This window comes from Myxocyprinus asiaticus, chromosome 34 (assembly GCF_019703515.2).
Source record: "Myxocyprinus asiaticus isolate MX2 ecotype Aquarium Trade chromosome 34, UBuf_Myxa_2, whole genome shotgun sequence".
NCBI classification, from domain to species: Eukaryota; Metazoa; Chordata; class Actinopteri; order Cypriniformes; family Catostomidae; genus Myxocyprinus; species Myxocyprinus asiaticus.
This window is the reverse complement of record NC_059377.1, coordinates 25427590-25448310: the sequence shown is the minus strand read 5'-3', so window position 1 is coordinate 25448310 and position 20721 is coordinate 25427590. Positions and strand designations below refer to the sequence as shown.

At 35.8% G+C, this 20721-nt stretch overlaps 1 protein-coding gene across 1 annotated transcript; it reads left to right on the top strand.

The window, feature by feature from the left end:
- Positions 1-6186: 6186 nt before the first annotated feature.
- On the top strand, positions 6187-17309 carry LOC127425353 (gonadotropin-releasing hormone II receptor-like). The gene is made up of 3 exons (XM_051671267.1): positions 6187-6705; positions 14047-14254; positions 16396-17309. The coding sequence occupies exons 1-3, from the start codon at positions 6187-6189 to the stop codon at positions 16800-16802; spliced, it is 1134 nt and encodes a 377-aa protein (XP_051527227.1). The 3' UTR covers positions 16803-17309.
- The last annotated feature ends 3412 nt before the right edge of the window (positions 17310-20721 follow it).

Below are 20721 nucleotides of genomic sequence, written 5' to 3'. Positions count from 1 at the left end.
TGTTATGGGTAAAACCAAATAATTCAGATGTTACCACATGAAACACATTTTTATAGGGTACCTGACAAAACGTTTTTAACAGTGTAAGTTGTAAGCCTTCGAGGCAAGAAAAGAAAAAGGTAAAAATTGCAAAGCTAAGTGACTTCATTAGTGTGCATTTTCAGACATATCAAAGCATTAAATGCATAAAGTAGGGCCAGTTATAAAGTCTGTATAAAGTGGTTTACATGAAATGGCAGTGAGGTGCAGGATAACACATTTTCTGTCACATAATTGAATGTAAATTGCATTAAAAGGTAACACTTTACAATAAGGCTCCATTTGTTAGCATTAGTTAACAACATTAGTTAACATGAAATAATGAACAATACTTTTATTTACAGCATTTATCTTGGTTAATGTTAATTTCAGTATATAGTATTAAAATCAAAAGTTGTATATATGTTAACATTAGTTAATGCATTATGAACTAACAATGAACAATTTTATTAACTAACATTAACAAAGATTAATAAATGTTGAAAAAACATATTGTGTCTATTGTTAGTTCATGATACCTAATGCATTATCTAATGTTAACGAATGGAAACTTATTGTAAAGTGTTACCCATTAAATGTTAATAATCAGGGTTGGGAGGTTACTTTTGAAATGTATTCCACTACAGATTACAGAACACATGCTGTAAAATGTAATTCGTAACGTATTTCGTTAGATTACTCAAGGTCAGTAACATATTCTAAATACTTTGGATTACTTCTTCAGCACTGGTAGATTTTTTCACTTGTTTTAACTATAAAAACTCTGCCAGTACAGTAAGACAAAATACACATGTTAAAAATACATTCTCTGAAAAACCTAAATATCTTATGCAGTATTGTTTCTAAAACAAGATCAATCAAACTGATCTTGTTTTAAGGATTTTTAAATATTTTTACAGGGAAACAATACAAAAATTATTATCAAGAATATGATTTTTGCCCTAATATCAAAGGTCTTACTAGAAAAAAAGAAATTATGATCCAACGTGAATTTTCTTGATAAAAAAATATGATCGTGACTGGTAACGTGCATGTAAAATGGCTAGAAATAGCATTTTAGCTTAGCGTAAAGCTGACAATTTACACAAGGTTTATTTCTATTTACTCAAACTTACTTCAAACTTTCTTCTCTGTCTGCTCGTATGAATGTAACACATCATAAGAAAGTGTTTCACCGCTGTTCAAATGCACTTTGGATCGCATCATTTATATGTATAAATGTTTTCCATCTGAAAGGACTAAATATTAAATGAAACAAATGACAATAAAATGCAAAGTAATCTCTTCAGTAATCAAAATACTTTTTGAATGTAACTGTATTCTAATTACCAATGATTTAAATTGTAACTATAGTGGAATACAGTTACTTATATTTTGTATTTTAAATACGTAATCCTGTTACATGTATTTCGTTACTCCCCAACCCTGCTAATAACTTAAGTCTAAGTACAGTGCACACCTAACAAGACCATCTAATAGGAATATGTCCAAGGGGAAGAGTAGCATTTTAACATTTATTCATCTTTATTATTTTATTTTATCTCTATTCATGAATATAAATAATATTCCATAGGCTAAACTTATCTTCTGTCAGGGCACTGTGGTAAATGTCAGCCCACTTCCACATTAATTTGCCATGAAATCTTAATATTCTCATCAATCTTATCTTAATTAACTTGCTCCAAGTCATTTGTCACGTGATTAAGAATATAAATAGAATTACCCTTATTCAAAAAGTTAAAGATTAGGATGGCAATGATCCCTAAAAACCTTTAGAAACTGCATTGAATGAATGCAGTGTGACTATTCCAACCATTGAGTATGTGTAGGTACATCTCAGCACACTGACAATCACAGACTGACTGCACCATCAATGAGTCATTATGGCTACTGAAAAACTGTCTATTCAGCATTAAAGAAAGAAAGAAAGAAAGAAAAAGACAGGAATTCAGCCAGGAAGTTTGCATTTCTAACAGATCTTAGATTTGCATATTCACAATATCCTGACTTATGGTTATATATTGTAAAGCGTTATGATTGCTCATGCTCTTCCTTGCATATATCTGCATAATGTTTATCTTCATTAGGAGGCAGGAGTGCTGAGCTGCCATGATTCCAGAGGGAGAGTGACCATCAATCATTGAGACGATCTGTCAGCATGACAGCAATGTAAAGGAGATGGATCTATTAGCTGCAAACTGCAATAGTTACTATAATGAATAAAGCAGATATATGTGCAATTCTAGGCTTATTTGGTATATTTATTTTAACAAAATATATTTCCTTCTGCACTGATTTTAAATATTAATTTAACAGGATGCAAAAATACTGCAAGAACAAAAGTTCTCCTGCACTAAAATTGTTTTAACCAAACATGTGTTTTGTGTGGTAACATCTAAATCAACTGGTTTGATTCAAGGTTTGATTCAAAAATATTTTTTAACATCAGCCTGAATACATTAGATTACACCAACAAAACCATTTTAAAGGGTTAGATCAAGTAAGAATAACTTTTTAAGGTAACACTTGCAGGTTACCAATTTTAACAGCATAGTCAATACATTTGTTACTCTATATGGTGGATGTAATGCATGTGAAGTGTAACGGTGGCCAGCTGATAGATAGCTGTGCAATGTGTAAAAACCTCACTCTCCTGACCTCAAGAGACTGTAGCCTTTAGCCTCCTTGTGCAGATACTACGGAGGTTGGTGCAGCGGTCGTGTTAACTGTAGTTCTCTCTGTCTATCACCCCCATGTTGTTTACCCGTACAACAAACATACAAAAGACCATATCAGTTTGAAACAAAGGGAAATAGTGACAAAAGTCATTTGTCAACACAATATTACTGTATAACTGAACCAGAGCAGGAACCCTAAATTATTATTTTGTCTTCTGGGCAGCATGATGTTATCAGAAATGAAAACTACATATTTTCATCCATTCCATCAGGCAATCATTCAATGGAAAATTGTTCCACTCAATGTTATAAATTTTACATAAATTGAAAATAATCTTAAATGTAGGCTGCTTAATGTTTTATCAATACCATAAGTGGCCAAATCAAATATCAACAAGCATCACAAAAAAGTCAGTTAGAACATACTGTACATGTGAATGGAAAAAAAAAAAAACAATGTCTTTATTCTTATCTCATTCTAGCTCTGCCCACTGAAACTGTGCATTATCTGAAAGCAGACCCCTGATAGTTGTCTCAGAGGTTTATATATGTGTAATCTGTCCCCCTGCCACTTTTCCCTATTTGTAGAGATCCTGTTTGGGGGAAAAAGGCCCCTGGCAAGAGTTTCCTGTCTCTAAATGATGAATTGGCAGATAGCAACTATAAATGCTCTGGATATTACAGTGCATGGAGTAGGCATAATGGATATTGAGGTGTAATGACATAAGGGTGAATAATGTATTTATGGCCTCTAATGGCAATCAGGGTTTATAGCAGATGTGCTCAGAATATTCATGTCTGAATTCTACAAGGATACCAAAAATGTACAGTGTACTGTATCAATGCAAATGAAAAGAGGACTGATAACCATGAAGGCTCTTAGAGATACTTTTGAAACGCTTATGCTAATTTTAGAGATCTCTTTTCTTCAAGGCATGGTTTATATTGGGCAATGCTTCTAGTAAATATCAAAATATTTAAGTGTTTATAAGGGCAGTGTGGCTCTGACAAACATCTCCAATCTCATCTCATTTATTTGACTTCAGGTTAGCTGTCTCCTGATTTCAAGGTTTTGGAGATGTCATAAGCCTAGGAACTACATTTTCCCACTTTTTTCAGACATGAAAACGTATTAAAAAAAAAAACGTTGTGTTTTTTAACCCTTGTGTTGTATTCGTTTGTGTTCCCAGTAAAAAATCACCGGCCCACTAAGATTGTTAATAAATCTCTCATATTGCATAAACTATCCCAAGATTTTGCTTTAGGTTTTTATTTATTTATTTATTTATTTTTTAGTAACTATGACAGGTTTTGTACTTCTTTTTTTAAACATATTTGGAAAAAATATTTTTTTATTGATAGTAGGATTCATTGACCTGAATTTATTTACTCAGAGGCCAAACTATAGTGAATATTAGTGAATAAAATTCCCACTGACACACATAAATATAATAAACAGGAGTGTCTTTTTGTCACGTTTTTCCTTATTACTTCCTGAAACATATCTATAACATAAACAATGACATATTGTAACTTACAGCAGACTATCCCGATTCAAACGAGCTCAAACACAACATAATATGATAAGATCTTGAAATATTCCTCAAAGAGTGTACATGGAAAGACGATGCACAAAAGGGCTCTCAACACACGTTTTGTGTGTGTGTGTGTGTGTGAGTGCACTATCTGAGGACTTTGTGTGTGCAATCACACATCCACATACTTGCTCATCTAAAGGATTGGGATGCTCCTGAACACTGAATATTTATGTATTTGTAGTCTAATCCATTCATTTCCGATGGCCGGTCATATTTGACCAGGAACACAACAGGTGTAGTAAAGCGAAATAAAACCAATAAAATGTGTTTTCAGATACCATATGTAAACAATGTCAAGACATTTTATACCAATTGGATTTAGTAAAAAAAACAAAAACAAAAAAAACAAAAAAAAACAATTGTCTATGTCAAAATGACCGGAACACACCATAAGGGTTAAGATAAAAGTGTTTTGTCTTTTGCTGTGACTTAACTGAATCAAATTTTTTCAACCAATTTAAGCAGAAATCCTTATCAATCCAAAGGGTTAATTTTATTCTTCAACTGTATATGGGTTATTGACAAATAAGATTTTACGATGATATAAAATGAGAAATCTTTTTAAAATCCAGTTTAAAACACGTTTCAAGTTCGTATGTAACCTTTGTGTCCATGTTTGTTTCATATTTTACCACTATAAAAATGTTTTCACCATCAAGTAAAGAGTATTAAAATACTTTGCTTACTTCGTAAATGTAAGTGAGTGTACACAATGTAATCTTTATTTACATTTTTTTTTTTCAAACATACAGTTACTGTATCTACTTTTTTTATTTTTTTTATTTTTTATTTTTTGTCATATGACAACAGAATGACAACTGACTTTGATTTGGTGGATAAAAGATTTTCAAATATTAATTATACATTACAACAAACAAACAAAATTAGTATTTTAATAATAAAAGTTTATTCCAAACTACTATTGTCATCATTTATTTTTTCTCAAGAATTCCAGCTTTTAATGAAGCCTTTTGTTTTTGTTTTTTACTGTCTCTGGACGGTTATGCCACTCAGGCAATTTGAGTTTCAGCCACAGAAAAAAAGATTTTTTATTAATGGTAATTGTTTTGTGTGAATTGTATTTTTAATGTATTGTTGAAGGGATAGTTCACCAAAAAATTAAAATTTTCTCATCATGTACTCTCCCTCATGCCATCCCAGATGTGTATGACTTTCTATCTTCTGCTGAACACAAATGAAGATTTTTAGAAGAATATCTCAGTTTTGTTGGTCCTCACAATGCAAGTGAATGGGAACCAAAAACTATTTAGCTCCAGAAAACAAATAGAGGCAGTGTAAAAATAACCCATAAGACTCCAGTGGTTAAATCCATATCTTCATAAGCATTTCTTGTTTAAGTCCTTTTTTACTATAAATTATCCTCCCTGCCCAGTAGTGGCAATATGCACAAAGAATGCAAAAGAAGAAGAATGAATATAAAAAAGGACTTAAATATTGATCTGTTTCACACCCACACTTATCATATCGCTTCTGAAGAAATGGATTTAACCACTGGAGTCATATGGATTACTTTTATGCTGCCTTTATGTGCTTTTTGGACCTTCAAAATTTTGGTCACCATTCACTTGCATTGTAAGGACCTACAGAGCTGAGATATTTTTCTTGTGTTCAGCAAAAGAAAGAAAGTCTTACACATCTGTGATGGCATGAGGGTGAGTAAATGATGAGAGAATTTTCATTTTTGGGTGAACAGTCCCTTTAATAGATCTGGACAAAAAATTAGCGTCACATCATTCACCCATTTTCAAACAGAAATGTTGTATAGTTATAACAATTTGACATTGTGTGACCCCTGTATTCATTTGTAATAATCCTGTATTATTTAAAAAAAGTATTTTTCCATTCGCAGGATGTCAGGAAACTTGTCTCTCTTGTCAATAAGTCCCACAAGCATTTGGGACAACTCCTCTCTGTTAATCACCTCCCCTCCTGACTGGGAGTCGCCCACATTCACTGTGGCTGCTCGCTTCCGCGTGGTGGCAACCATGGTGCTCTTTGTCTTTGCCGCTATCAGTAACCTTTCAGTACTGATCAGTGTTACCAAGGGACGAGGACGTCACCTAGCCTCCCACCTGCGGCCTCTCATCGCCAGCCTGGCCTCTGCTGACCTGGTCATGACGTTTGTGGTTATGCCACTTGATGCTATTTGGAATATTACAGTGCAGTGGTATGCCGGTGATGCTATGTGCAAACTGCTCTGCTTCCTCAAGCTCTTTGCCATGCACTCCACAGCATTTATCCTGGTAGTGGTGAGTTTGGACAGGCACCATGCCATTCTGCACCCGTTGGAAGCTCTGGATGCTGGCCGCAGGAACAGGAGGATGCTGCTGGCTGCTTGGATCATCAGCATACTGCTTGCTTCTCCACAGGTACAGTAGATGAACGAACAAGATGTTATTTTAATGAGAGTTGTCATGTGCAGGATTGGCTTGTTGTAAACCAGCACTAAACTGTCTCAGGGGATTTATAGATGGATGATAATCATTTTGTTTGAAGGCACTCATTAAAGCTAAAGTGTGTAATTTCTTTGCCACTAAACATAATTACAAATATAATGATCGACAAACAGACCCGGCCCAAACTCACACTGTTGATGTGTCATGATTTTCAAAAATGGTCTCTGTGTATTAAGCTGGGATAAAAGAAAATATGTTAACATTAGAAAAAAATTACGCATGCTGTAAAAAATCAGATAAAAAAAAAAAAAAAAAAAAAATATCTTGATGTAACCTTTAAAAATTACTGTCATTGTTGCAACCTAAAATAGTTCAATTAAATTAGAACAATTTTAATTAATATTTTTGACTTGATTAAAACCAGTTAATTTAGAAGTTACCAAATGAAGCAAATTTTTTAGGTTTACAATGCATTGGGGTATAACACAAAGGAGAGTGTTATACTTTCTCCTAATCCAGCTGATGTTTGTAACTTTTCCAATGTTAAAATACTTAATACAGCTTTATATGCAGATACAACTACAAGTAAAGGCCCAGGTATACTTCGTTTTAGCACGTTCCAGTTTTTGCGCCTTTGTGAGTATACTTTTCTGACCGCGAACATGTAGGAACGCGTTCAACGCATGCGCACTACAACTGCTTTGTGACTTTTAGGACAGTCAATGGCCAGCGCATGCGCAGATGACGCACATAGACAAGGACCGCGTGCGAGAGTCAAAAGAATCTAGGCGGCCTGCGGTGAAGCGACACGACTGTGCTGATGACGAAATTTGCGTCACACATACTGTGCGTGGAAAGATCCGCAACGCGCACACCTGAAGTATACCTTGGCCTTAAGCCACACTGTAAAAAATTTTTTGTCAGATTACTTGCAAAATGTGCTTCATGTGGTTATGTCTTAATGAACTGGCTTTATTCAAGTCAATTCAATTAACCTGACAAATGTGATTACAACATAAAAGTATTTTTATGGGTTAGATCAAGTAGAAATAGATGCTTCAGGTAACAATTGCAGGTTATCACTTTTAACAGTGTTGGTGGATTCCCCCTAAACATGTAAACACTCTGGCTCTGTGGCACCATCAAAACATTGCTCTGCTTGTTTGAGCATCCCGACCAGGTGTGGGTTTCCCAAAAGCATCGTTAGCTAACTGTGGTCGCAAGTTCCATAGTTATCAACATAGTTCATCAATTTGGTGTTTCTCAAAACTTTAGTTACAACAAACATTTGCAAACAGCATCACAAAGTTGTGTGGTTAGAACTACAGCTCTTTCCCTGTGGTTAGATGCATAGTTCCTTGTTAGTTTGCTGTGTGGACATCATTTCACTTCGCTGAGGCTTCTATATCTTTTATTCCATATACTGTATAGCTTTCATTCTGTCAAAACTAATTTACTCTTTTTCAAACGCGTTTATATGTTTTTGAAGAGTGCGAATGTGCGTATGTGCTCAAGACCCCATCTTTTACAGCGTAAGTATCTGTCTCATTACACAGTGAATGCAGCTTTCGTGTCTTCAGAAGCTTTCTTGCATATAATGGCATTCTGGTGTACATGTAAATGAGCTTTTATAATTTAATATTTACGGAAGTTATTACTCCACCCCCTGCGTAACATTATTAATGACAGCTTTATGTTGTTGAACCAGGGGCGAAGCCAGAACTTTTTTCAGGGTTGGCCAGGTCAGACCCAGTATTTTTATTGAGGTGGCCAAAAAAATTCACTATTGACTGTAACATGCTGTACCAAAAGCAAATTCTACAGACAGAAATTTTGTAAATTCTACAGAATTTATAGATCACAAATGTACACAAGGAATTTAAAGTTAGCAGTTTATTTCCAATGCCATGGCTGCATATCTAAAAAAAAAACAAGGCTGGGTTTGTGTGGATGTTTGATGCATGTTTTACTAGCTGTACCAATGTAGTTGCGAGTTCAGAACCCAACTTGATATGCTTTTCCATGTTGCTGAATGTGCCGTTATGTACTGATCTTACGTTGGCATCGTTGGCACGGCTACATGTAGTTTCTTTGTCTACGATACTGCAGGGAAATCAGAAACAAGTGACCAAGCATCCCCACGTCAGTAAATAATGCAATAAAGTTGGCTTGACGTTGGATGTTCTTGATTCACAAATAGTCGCAAATTTAGGGACGTCTCTAAAGATACAGCAACATTGGAGCATGCAAATCCAAAACATTTACAAACATTTCCATAACATAGAGTATACAAGTTCAGTAACATTTGAAGCAAATGACTTACAGGCATACAACCAACTCCAAAGTGCGCATGTAGGTGTCAGCAATAATGCACACCTTTTAAATTTTTGATATAATAATAATAATAATAAAAAAAGTCCAGTTATATGTAAGCATTTCTATATTCATCAGTATTGTAATAGGCCTTGGTGTTGGGATCTGGATTGTATTAAGTGGAAAAGCAGATCAAGTTGGGTTCTGAACTCATGACTACATTGGTACAGCTAGTAAAAACATGCATCAAACATCCACACCAACCCAGTCTTGTTTTTGTTGTTGTTTTTTTAGATATGCAGCCAATAACCTACAAACAAGGGAGTCTTAAATAATGCCTAAACTAAAGACTCTGCTAGTTAAATTCATCTGACTTGATACATGTGTTAACAGACTATGATAATGGCCTACTCGGACAACACATTGTTTCCTAGAGCTGGCAGAAAATACTCAAAACAGACACAAGCAGCATATCTATCAACTACAAATAATATAATATTGAGCAGGAGCCATCGGAGTTGCACTGGAGTAACGTCACCTCCCCTCTTCGAATGATTGGCTAGAGGAGGAGCTGTCGATCAAGAAATAGTGGACCAATGGGGATGCAAAATGCCCCCTGATTTACATGAATCTCTACTCACAAGTTTTGGAAAATCAAGCACAGATCTTGGAAACAAAAGCAAAGAAAAATACAGTGTAAGTGTACAAAAAAATTAAAATATGAGCGAAATTGTCAGAGCACAAAAAACAGTAATATAACCAAGGAAAACATGATTTTGTTTGCAATTCTGATGACTTTGCTTTAATTTTTTAATGTTTATATATTTTTGATTCATGCTTGTTATTTTTTTATCTGTGCTTATTATTTTGATCTGCGCTTTTTATTTATTTTTGTGCTTATTTTTATTTTTTTTTATCTGCGCTTATTATTTTTTGATTCATGCTTATTATTTTGGATCCGTGATCACAATACATTTGGTGGGATTTTGATCCCATACACTGCAATGGTCGTCTACACACAGAGGTTTGTGCCATGTGGGCGGTGCACAGCTGTTCAGCCTGAATAGCGCAGACTGTTTGAGTTATAAAGCGGCGAAAAAAGTCACCTGTCTGTCAGTGTTGTCAAAAGTGCTTTGCACAACAGGAGTGGCCAGAGGGGTGGCCAAGCTTCAATCAGGGGTGGCACTGGCCACCCATGGCCACCATGTAGCTATGCCCCTGCGTTGAACCAACGTGGTAGTTTCTACGGTTTCGGAAAACAGTCTTCACTAGCAAGTTAATTTCTTTAATGTGCATCGTATTATGGTGGTTAAGCAGTGAGATATGTCTTTGTACGGGAAACGCACCCCAGTCTGACATAGTGACATTTGCTCAACCAGTGGCATGAGTTATGGGTGGACCTATCTGTTTGTTCAACCACCAGCAGATAAAGGGTGTGTTTTTGAAACCTGCTTGAAGAAAGTCATTATTTGTGCAATTTCATTCAGTGACACTAGTGCCGCAGAAATTATACACTTCACCTTTAAGGAAGAAAAGTGCTTGATGGCACATAGCCAAACTAAATTAAATTTTGTTTTGTTTCAAAGTTAATTAAATAAAAATGACGCAGACCGTATTTTTCTTCCAAGTATACCACCTTCAGTATACTTTAAGTATACCACACAAAGCATTTCCCTATAGTCATCTAGCGTTTCTTTTAAGTAATTAGTTGTGGCTTGAAGAGGTGTAATAACTGACCCTGGATCAGAGACTCTTTTGTGAGCAATTGCTTCATTGATTATAAATCCTGTTTGTCCAGCTACACTAGTCTCGAGGCATTTTTCTGAAACCTTTAAAAGGCCTGAGTCATTTTCTTCAGTCTGATCTTCTCATCTTCCCCTCTGATAGAAAGGTTTCTCTCCTCGTTCTTAATTCCAGTGATGCAGGAGTTGTCATTTTTAGCAGTTGTGGATGTGACCATGGCTTTTAAAATCATTAAGGGGGAGATATAGAAGCCACTCTGAGACAGGTCAGTTAGTCAGCCATGGATAATGGGAGAGTGATGTAACTCTGAAGACAAGAGGGTGGGCAGTGAGTTGAATCAATAGATCTATAGTTGCTCTCACTTCCACCTCCACTCCTGTATTCCATGCGCACACCTCCCCAAGTCTGAGAAAAAATTGTAGCGCTTCCCTCTGTCACGCTGTGTGGTACCTGATAAATTGTGTGAGAGAATACAGAGAGGCACACTGAATAGATAAATAATGCCAGCATAGAGCACATACATTTTCTTTATATGAAAGCAAAATGTGATAACATGGCAAGATTTATTTGATTCAAGTTAATCTAGTCCAACAAGGATAGAATGTTTTTGTGCATTTTTCCTCAAAATCCATTGTACATCCCATGGTCCACAGAGGAACTCACATAATGGATTAGCAACAAGAACAACACAGCTTTCTTACACCACAACACAACAGAAGCATTCATGACATGAAAACTTTTCGATACTGTTTGGTAGTTGATGTGAAATACTTTGGGGAAAGTGGCATGTACTGCAGTGTGACATGCTATACTGCATCTTAAACAATTTTTTAAACAGCATTTTGCAAATTCTTTCAATTAAGAGACAACATGAAATATTTGAACTTTTAAAATGTCATTTGACACACTACAGGACCATTTAAAGTAAACTAGTAAAGGCAAAAATGTATTTTTGTATTTTTGTATTTTTAGTTGTAAATTATATAATACAGTTAAAAGGAATGCATATTTTTAGTGCTGTCAGTTGATTATATTTTTTAATCACAATTAATTGCATAATTTTTCATAGTTTATCTTGATTAATCACAGAATTTAAAAATGCTGAAATTTGACACTGTATATACTTATTTTCTTGTCAAAATGCATTTATTTCCTTTTTTAGGAAAGAAAACTAAAAAATATGTAACAATTTTAATGCTTTATTAACATTTTCCAAACAAAGCCTTCCACAGTATAAAGATAGAAATGCACTAAAATAGCACCAGTTCAAGTAACATTAAACGTTTCCCAAAGTCTAAGTGGGAGTTTGACTAATTGAAAGAACTAGTCCCCCCACAGGTTGCATATTCAGTGCTATGGGCATTAAATCTCTTAAACTATCATCCTCCACAATACTAATCAGCTGGCAGACTGTGGCTATTTACTTTGCTGCAGCAATTGTGCAGCCATGTTCTTGATTTCCGTCAGGGCGTCAATGCCAGCGTCAAGCGCCGCTTTGAACTCCACATGAAAAGCGGTGCAGACAAAAACGTCTCATTCTGCGTTTTTGTGATAGTAAAGACTTGACCTCCTTCTGTGGTAATTAAATTGTGCCTTACAGAGGCTGCAAAGTACCGTACTTTCTTTCTGTCACAAGTCTTGCTTTTTACACACAAACAGCGTTAAGATGTCTTTTCCCATCACTGTTGTTTGTGTGTTTTGTTGTGTGTGTCAATGCAATGACTACGGACGGACACAAAAGTTCCGCCCTCGTCCCACCAGTGTTTTTACTGGTTTATGCTTTATTACCATTAAATGTGCTAATTGCGATTAAAAAAAATTAACGTGTTAAATGTTTTCAATTAATCGCATGCATTAACATGTTAATTTTGACAGCTCTACATATTTTAGTAAGCATATGTCCCAACCACAACTCTAAACCTAACCAACAGTGGAGTAAAATGGTCATTTTAGAGGTAAAATGCAACCTCCGAATCACGCTTGCTATTGTTCATATGAATATGATTACTTCCTGGTTCCCACTGGACCAGAACCCATGTCTCAGTGGTTGCTCACACAATGTGCTATGAGTAGCACTAGATGGAAATGTGCTCACACAAGAATTGATGAAAAATGTCTGATAGGAGACGTTACTTGTCAGTATTTTGGTTGACAATATAAACAAAAACTTTCAGAAGCAACGTATCGATTTCAGTATACTGAGGGTCTGTTGGCTCATTTTCTTGATTTCCGTGATGATAATGATGGCCCTTCTACTGAGTTTATTATAGATATGGCTAAATTGGTACTTACAAAGAATCATTTTCTATTTGAGAACAAGTATTTTTTTTACAGATTGAAGGGACAGCCATGGTGCCTCAATGGTCAAAGATTATGTTAATAATCTATATTTGGGCTATTTGGAGGACAAATACATTCTTAAGAACAATCATTTTTTGGCAAACAGTATTCTGTTTAAGAAATACGTTATTAATAATTTTTTTTATTTAAAAAGGCTAAAGATTTTGTAGCATTTGCTTTATTTATGAATTGCCTAAGACCCTCCATCAAATCATCAAATGTGTTTTTCATCATTTTAAGTTTGCTAAACATTTGTTTACAGATTTCCAATTCTTGTGGATTGAGAGGATTCACATATAACTGGTGTTGATCAAGAATATATTACAGATATACTGTATATATAAAAAAATATTACAGAGAGAGGCATTTTGGATATTTGAATTGAAATCCCTAGCTCCAAGTGGATTGAATGAGGAGATGGGTCTTGTTTGGGGAGATGCTATTTGTATTTATTTATTCTGTAATGTCTAAAATATTTAAGCTTTGGCACTTTAAGAGTAAATTCAGGTTCAGCTGGTCTCAATTCCTAATTAGATGTCTATAAAAAGATGTATTGTTGTTTAAGTGTGAGCACTGAAGAAAGCGATGTGCTGAAACGTTTGCTCTTGTTGGACTCTCTTTTAATTCACTGCCCTTTGCACATTTTTCAATATGCACATTTAAAATAAAAAAACAGATATGTTTGCTAGACCTTATTAGTCATTTTTAATTTTTTATTTTTTATTTATTTTTTGTGCAGCATAGTTCTGAAGTCAACCTGACAATATCACATTTAATCAGAAGATTACAAAGTGATTAAGATTCAAGTGCCAAGATAAAGGAAATAATTTATTTTATTTTATGAATGTTCTTTTTAGGGATTTCGTAGAAGCTCTACCTCTCCTTATCAACCCCTGTTTTCTTTTTTCATTGTTTCAGTTGTTTATTTTCAGGGCAATTAAAGCTAAAGAAGTAGACTTTGTGCAGTGTGTTACACATGGAAGCTTCCAGCAGCACTGGCAGGAGACAGCCTACAACATGTTCCACTTTGTCACCCTCTATGTGTTCCCTCTGCTTGTCATGAGCTTCTGCTACACTCAAATTCTGGTGGAAATCAACCGCCAGATGCCCCGTGGTAAAGGAAAAGGTAATCTGCGCTGTTCTGACGTAATACCTGTTATTGATTGTGTTTACATGCACAAGAATATTCCGATATTAATCAGAATTTGGTCTTTTTCTGATTATGCGAGAGTCATGTAAACACATTAAAGTGATAGTTCACCCAAAAATGAAAATACATGGGGGGCCTGGCTATGTAAGCTATGCTATGTAAGCAGGTTCCATGGGGTAGCTACTTGAAAAGAATTGTATTTTATTATGTTAAACCTAACAAAATCACATGTATGGCTTAAAATAAAATCACGGTCTTTATTTGAACCATCGCGATATCGATCTTTGGCACCTAGATCTTTTCACTGCATGTTGAGAGTAAAAGTTCGGTTTGACTCGTTCTGTGTAATGTGTGTCCAAAGATCCAATCCATTTGTCATTGAATAATGTTTATTTTAATCAACCTGGTCTCATAGTGAAAACGTGAATCTATATACATTTTTGCAAAACTTGTTATATGTGTCTCCAGGTACAATTCCCTGCAGTTTCTAGGTGAAATGAACACTAGAGGTGCTATAACTACTGTGTGTTTTATTCACTTTCTCTCAAATCATGACTTCAGTGGCTGATTATGACTTTATAAACACTTATTTTTCCCTCTATTACTCAGACCTTGCTATGTTATGATATCGAGACATTTTTATTCTAACGCATCTTTTTAAAAATTATACATTTTAATGCTTGTATTATAGACCCATCTACATATATACACTTATTCCAGCATGATTAGCTTGGTGGTAGCTCACCTCATAGACCATTTGACTTTGGACTCGGAGGACTGCAGTTCAAAACCAGACAAGAACTCAAGCTGACACGTGACACGAATTGATGTGGTTTCTTCAGAAAATGTGCTTTTTATTTTGCTACTGCATTTTAAAACATTATGGGTTAAGGTTAGGTTAAGGGTAAGGATGTCTGTTTTGTTAAACTCTCATTTCTCTTTTCGGACACTATTGGTTAAGTTTAGGGTAAAGTTTTAAAGTTTTAAAATTTACCTTAAAAACCTTGTCTGATTACAACCTAATTTCACTCAGTTTTGGCCCCCTGCTGGACATTTCACTTTAAAAATTGCAGCCAAATGTGTTATGAAGCACATAATTTCAGTTTTGCAAAAACGTTGCTATGCTCATGTAAATTTCATGAGACCAGGCTGAAATGTACCAAGTTAGAAGGTCCTCAATACAATTAACAGCATTAGCTAAGAGACAATTTCTTTCATATGTAAGCGAAATGGACATTATAACTAAAATATCCCTGAAATATAATTGATTATTATCACTAATAATAAGCAACATTAATTATAATGTTAAAAAAATATAGCCTTTGGTATTTATCTTTGGTTTTGTGTCGATGAAGGTGCTGTGAGGGTACCTACAGCAAAAAGGTTGGGAAACACTGGCTTAGAACAAGACTAGGATGAGTAAATAATGAATTAATTTGTATTAATTTTGGGGTGAACTATCCCTTTAACCTAATGGCCATAACCAGATTAAGCCAAAATTCTTGTTTCTATAAATATAAATTTGACAATTGGAATATGCCTGTATTAATTAGAATTATGGGTCATGGAAATATTTTATTCAAAATATCCACTGTAAATGAACATTCATTTATTTCTGCACTTGCCAAGGAAAGGTAATTCTAGGTGATTTTAGATATAGACAGTTGTGAAACACATCTTTAGAGCAAGGATAATACTACATTTTTGACTAACATTTTACAGATATTAAAAGAAACTTCATGGGCTTCATTTGAACATTTTGTTTTGAATTTTTTTGTGTTATTGCTATTAATCCTCAATTGATAATGGAATGATTAAATTAACTGATTAAATTACTGTCCAAATTACTAAAATGCAGCATAATAAATGGCTAGAGTGAGCATGTCCAAAAGAGAATAGCTAGAAAAGAATGTGCATGTCTTAATTTAGTCAGATTAAGCTGATTACATGCATATATATACATACATACATACAGGAATATTCTATTAGCTATGGTGCATATAAATGTCTTTTTTAGAATAACTTAACCAGAATATGGACCTTAATTGGAAAATTATGTAAACTTGATCATTGACATACAATATGTCTCTAGTCCTAAAGCACATTTGCATTTCTAGGTGGGGAACCTTGTCTGAGATGCAGTGGAATGGACATAATCCCAAAAGCACGAATGAAGACCCTAAAGATGACCATCATTATTGTGGCATCCTTTGTTGTGTGCTGGACTCCCTACTACCTCCTTGGCATCTGGTACTGGTTCCAGCCTCGTATGCTGCAGGTGATGCCTGAATACGTCCATCATGCGCTCTTTGTCTTCGGCAACCTCAACACGTGCTGTGATCCGGTCATCTATGGTTTCTTCACGCCTTCATTCCGAGCAGACATAACCAGCTGTTTTTGTAGAAGGACTCATAATTCTTCCCCTAAATCATTGGACAGACTCTCTGCAAGGAGAGGGGGGGCAAGTGGAGAAGCTGAGTCAGACCTCGGAAGTGGTGACCAGCCCTGTGGACAACAATCATAGAGGGCCAATATACCTCCATGGAGCTATGGAGTGACTACCATTTATAATGTCAGGCATAGACAGATTTGCCTGTTTATAGAATTGAACCCTTTGGATATGAATTATATAAGGGGACTTTCACTCTGTCCAGACTTCTGTAAATACTGCTGATGGTATAATTATAATCTGTGCAAGCATGATGTGTGTGCTTGAATTCAGCTTTGATCCACTTAAAGGGATAGCTGACCCAGAAATGAAAATTCTGTAATTCTGTGAAACCTGTGATGACTGTATTTCTTCCATGGAACATAAAATGAAAATGTTAGACCTCAGTCACACCATTCACTTCCAACCTATTCTCATAGAATGAACGTTACAATAACTAGATTTTTGCAAACTGAGTTTCCTGGTGAAATGAACACTAGAGGCATTACAACAATTATGCATTTTATTCACTTTCACACAAATCAAGGGTACTATGGCTGTTTATGACTTTAGAAACACTTGACTTCAGTATTTTTCGCTCTATTACTCACACAATGCTATGTTATCATATCAAAACACTTTACAGTGTACCGCTTGTATTACAGAACCACCTATATTTACACATTTATTCCAATGTGATTAGCCTCCGTGGTAGCTCACCTGATAGAGTGTTGTGTTTCACAAAAAAAATAAAAAATATATATATTTTTTTTAAAATCATACAGGTCTAGAACAACATGAGGGTGAGTAATTTATGTAATATATATATATATATATATATATATATATATATATATTTTTTTTTTTTTTTTTTTTTTGGGATGAACTATCCCTTTAATATCTGACTGGGAATTGAACATACATGTAGATCAGCAACAGTCTAAAAATCACAGTGTGGTTTCAAGTTTAGATATCTTATAAAGAGATGCAAGTACTCAAAGATATTTGTATGTAAAGGACCAAATGGTAGCCCATTGCCTCAGGCAAAACCATAAATGTGAGATATTTGCCTGTCTGGAACAGGGGAATAAATACACAGTGCCTCATTTGAAGTCTACATGTATAATAGCTTATGTGTTTGGAGTCTGTTGACAAGGATCTCTAATTAATTATAGCTCAGAGTTCAGAGCTATGACCCCAGCTAAAAGCTTCTCTGACACGCTTCTGTGACATATCCTTTCTGCTTCCTGTTTCAGAATGTCACTTAATGTTAAAATAGTTGACTTGGCAAACAAATTATTAATTCAAAAAATGCTGTTGTGAATGTTCATCTTTGTTCAGGTGTGTTTGTCTGAATCACCATAAGCAATGTTCACAAAGACAGTGTTTAGCATTGACTTACTAACAGATGTGACTCTTGAATTGTCCTGTTCATGCAACAGTTTACAGGAGTGGATCAAATAATTTATGAATGAACGAGCAACCAAAGTGAATCCCCTTTTCTATTCTCACATTAGCCGTGAATAACACTGGTAACATTGACAAAACTGACACACTATTATTAAATAAATTAGTCCAACTGAGGCTTACAAAATACCAGCCATGCAAGCTATCTCATTGAATTATGTGACAGACAACTAGTTGTCCTCTGCTATTCTGTTCACATAGCAGAGGTTAACCAAATTCCCTCTAAAAAGTTGGTTGTCAGTCACGAAAATTTACAGTTTTTTACTGGTTCAGTCATGGTTATAGAATGCTGTTGTCACTCTTGTTCATAACCTAATAGTGTGTGAACAAATTTAGCATTCTTAAATAGGACTGACTACCGTATTCTTCTCCTGTGTGAAAGAAGCCATAGATGTTCTTTATTCAATTCATTCTGTCTTGTTTTCTTACATTCTGCCACAGCAGTGTATTGTGATGATAATATGCATGACTCTCCAGAAAAGAAAAATTGTGGTGTGTGTGTGTTTGTGTTTAAAAATTAATGTGGGTGTTCATCCAGCCTTAAAGGTTAACTCAGGAATTTTTTTCCTCATTAAAAAAAAGCTATACTCTTCAACAAATGGATACAATTTTTAAAAAATGTATGTATAAAATCATGACTGCTCACATGAGATGAAGACTCCATTCATATTAGTAACCTTATAAAAAGCTGCTTTATTTCGCATGAAGACGGTCTTCTCATGGGGGCGGCCATGTTTGGATCACATGACCAGCCAAATATTACTTGCTTAATTTCAGTAACCCTGTTATTGGACATTTTCTCTCATTGGATAAAATTGATCATACATAACAGTGAATAGTGAATTTCTGCAATGGCATCTGTAACTGAAAACGTCTCGGTTACGTACGAGACATTGCATCACTAAGCTGACGCATATGGGGAGTGTCCTTCTACACGACCTAGTTGAAACCTCTCCACAATAACACCAATTCTAATATTGGCTATGGTGTTTGAGCCCCGCCCATTTAGATGTGAAGCTGTCCGCTATAAAAGCAGGTGCGCAAACACCATTTTCTGACTGAAGGACAAAGAGCGCATCTCTCGCACCTCAAAGAACTCTGAGTCTTGTAGTGCGGCCAGCTTATGTAATATCTCGTTCCTCTCGTCTCAGGGAACTGAGGTTATGTATGTAACCTAGACATTCCCTTACGACTCAGTACACTTGACATGCGTCACTAAGCTGAAGCATATGGGGAACAGAGTCACATCACGCTGCACTACACGACATAACCTTCCAGAGAGGAAACAGGACACTGCAGTCCCGTGGGACATGACCGACATGAGTATGCCACAAGTGAATGACCCTGATGGTCAGCCGGGAGGGGAACACTCAGAATATATATATGAGCAATGGTCATATAGTATGGATTAACCCCTTCACGAACCCAGTCGGAAAGGAAGTTTATTTATAATAAAGTGCCTATAACTTTGGGAACACAACGGTCCGAATGCAGGCGGTTGTGTAAAGTGACAGGGAGCCCGTACTTAAAAAGAGGGGCATAAATATATATTTAGCCGATAAAATAGCAAGCGCTCTAGACAGAGAGGGCTTGTTTTGAGAAAGACGTTATGTCTAGGTTGTAAAACCTTGCTAATATGTTTTGAGAAGACCATCCTGCTGCAAAACATATGTCTTGTAAGGACACACTATCCGTCCATGCCCATGAAGAGGGCACGCCCCAAGTTGAGTGTAATTTAACACCAATTGGGCAATTCGCACCCTGCGACTCGTAAGCCAGAGTGACTGTATCAATGATCCAGTGAGAATATCTTTGCTTGGAGACGGACATTCCTTTCGTGCATCCTCCATAGCACACAAAGAGTTGTTCAGACTGAACTGTAACGTATGTGTGTAGCACGTGCAAAGGGCATAACAAATGTAAGGACTGCTCCTCATCCAAATTAAATGGAGGAGAGAAAAATCTTGAAGGGGAACCACCTGCGCTCTGAACGGTGTGGTTACAACCTTAGTCACATAGACTTTTCTGGGATTGACAGTGGTTTTGAAAGACCCAGACCAAACTCCAGACATGAATTGTCAACTGACAGTGCTTGCAAATCACCAACCCGTATTACTACTCTTAAGAGAAAGCACACGCATTTCAACATAGTCCAGAGGCTCGAAGGGAGGCTCCGCGAGCACTTTTAGAACCAAGTTAGGTCCCAAGTCGGGGCTGTAGCCGGGCGAGGGGGATTTAGCTGCCCCGCCCCGCCCCCTAGGAATTATGATTAAATCATGATTTCCTATAGAGGTACAGTTTTCAGGTGCATGATACGCAGATATAATCACCACATAAACTTTGAGCATAGACTGAGTGAGCCCTGCATCCAATCACTCTAAAGAAATTAACGAATTTCAGGTACGGGGCAGTTTACTGGGTCTTTGCTGTGTGAAAATCACCAATTAGTGAATTCCATTTCAGTGCGTAAAGGTGTCTTGTGGATGGCGCTCTAGCCTGTAATATGGTGTTCATAACCGATCGAGCCAATTCTGGCTCTTCCGCTATG

What these genes read in the sequence shown, in the direction of transcription:
- LOC127425353 (XM_051671267.1), top strand. Translation starts at nt 6,187, where the DNA reads ATGTCAGGAAACTTGTCTCTCTTGTCAATAAGTCCCACAAGCATTTGG. An exon ending in TACTGCTTGCTTCTCCACAG is followed by an intron (nt 6,706 to 14,046) that starts GTACAGTAGATG and finishes TCATTGTTTCAG; the next exon opens with TTGTTTATTTTCAGGGCAAT. An exon ending in GCCCCGTGGTAAAGGAAAAG is followed by an intron (nt 14,255 to 16,395) that starts GTAATCTGCGCT and finishes TTGCATTTCTAG; the next exon opens with GTGGGGAACCTTGTCTGAGA.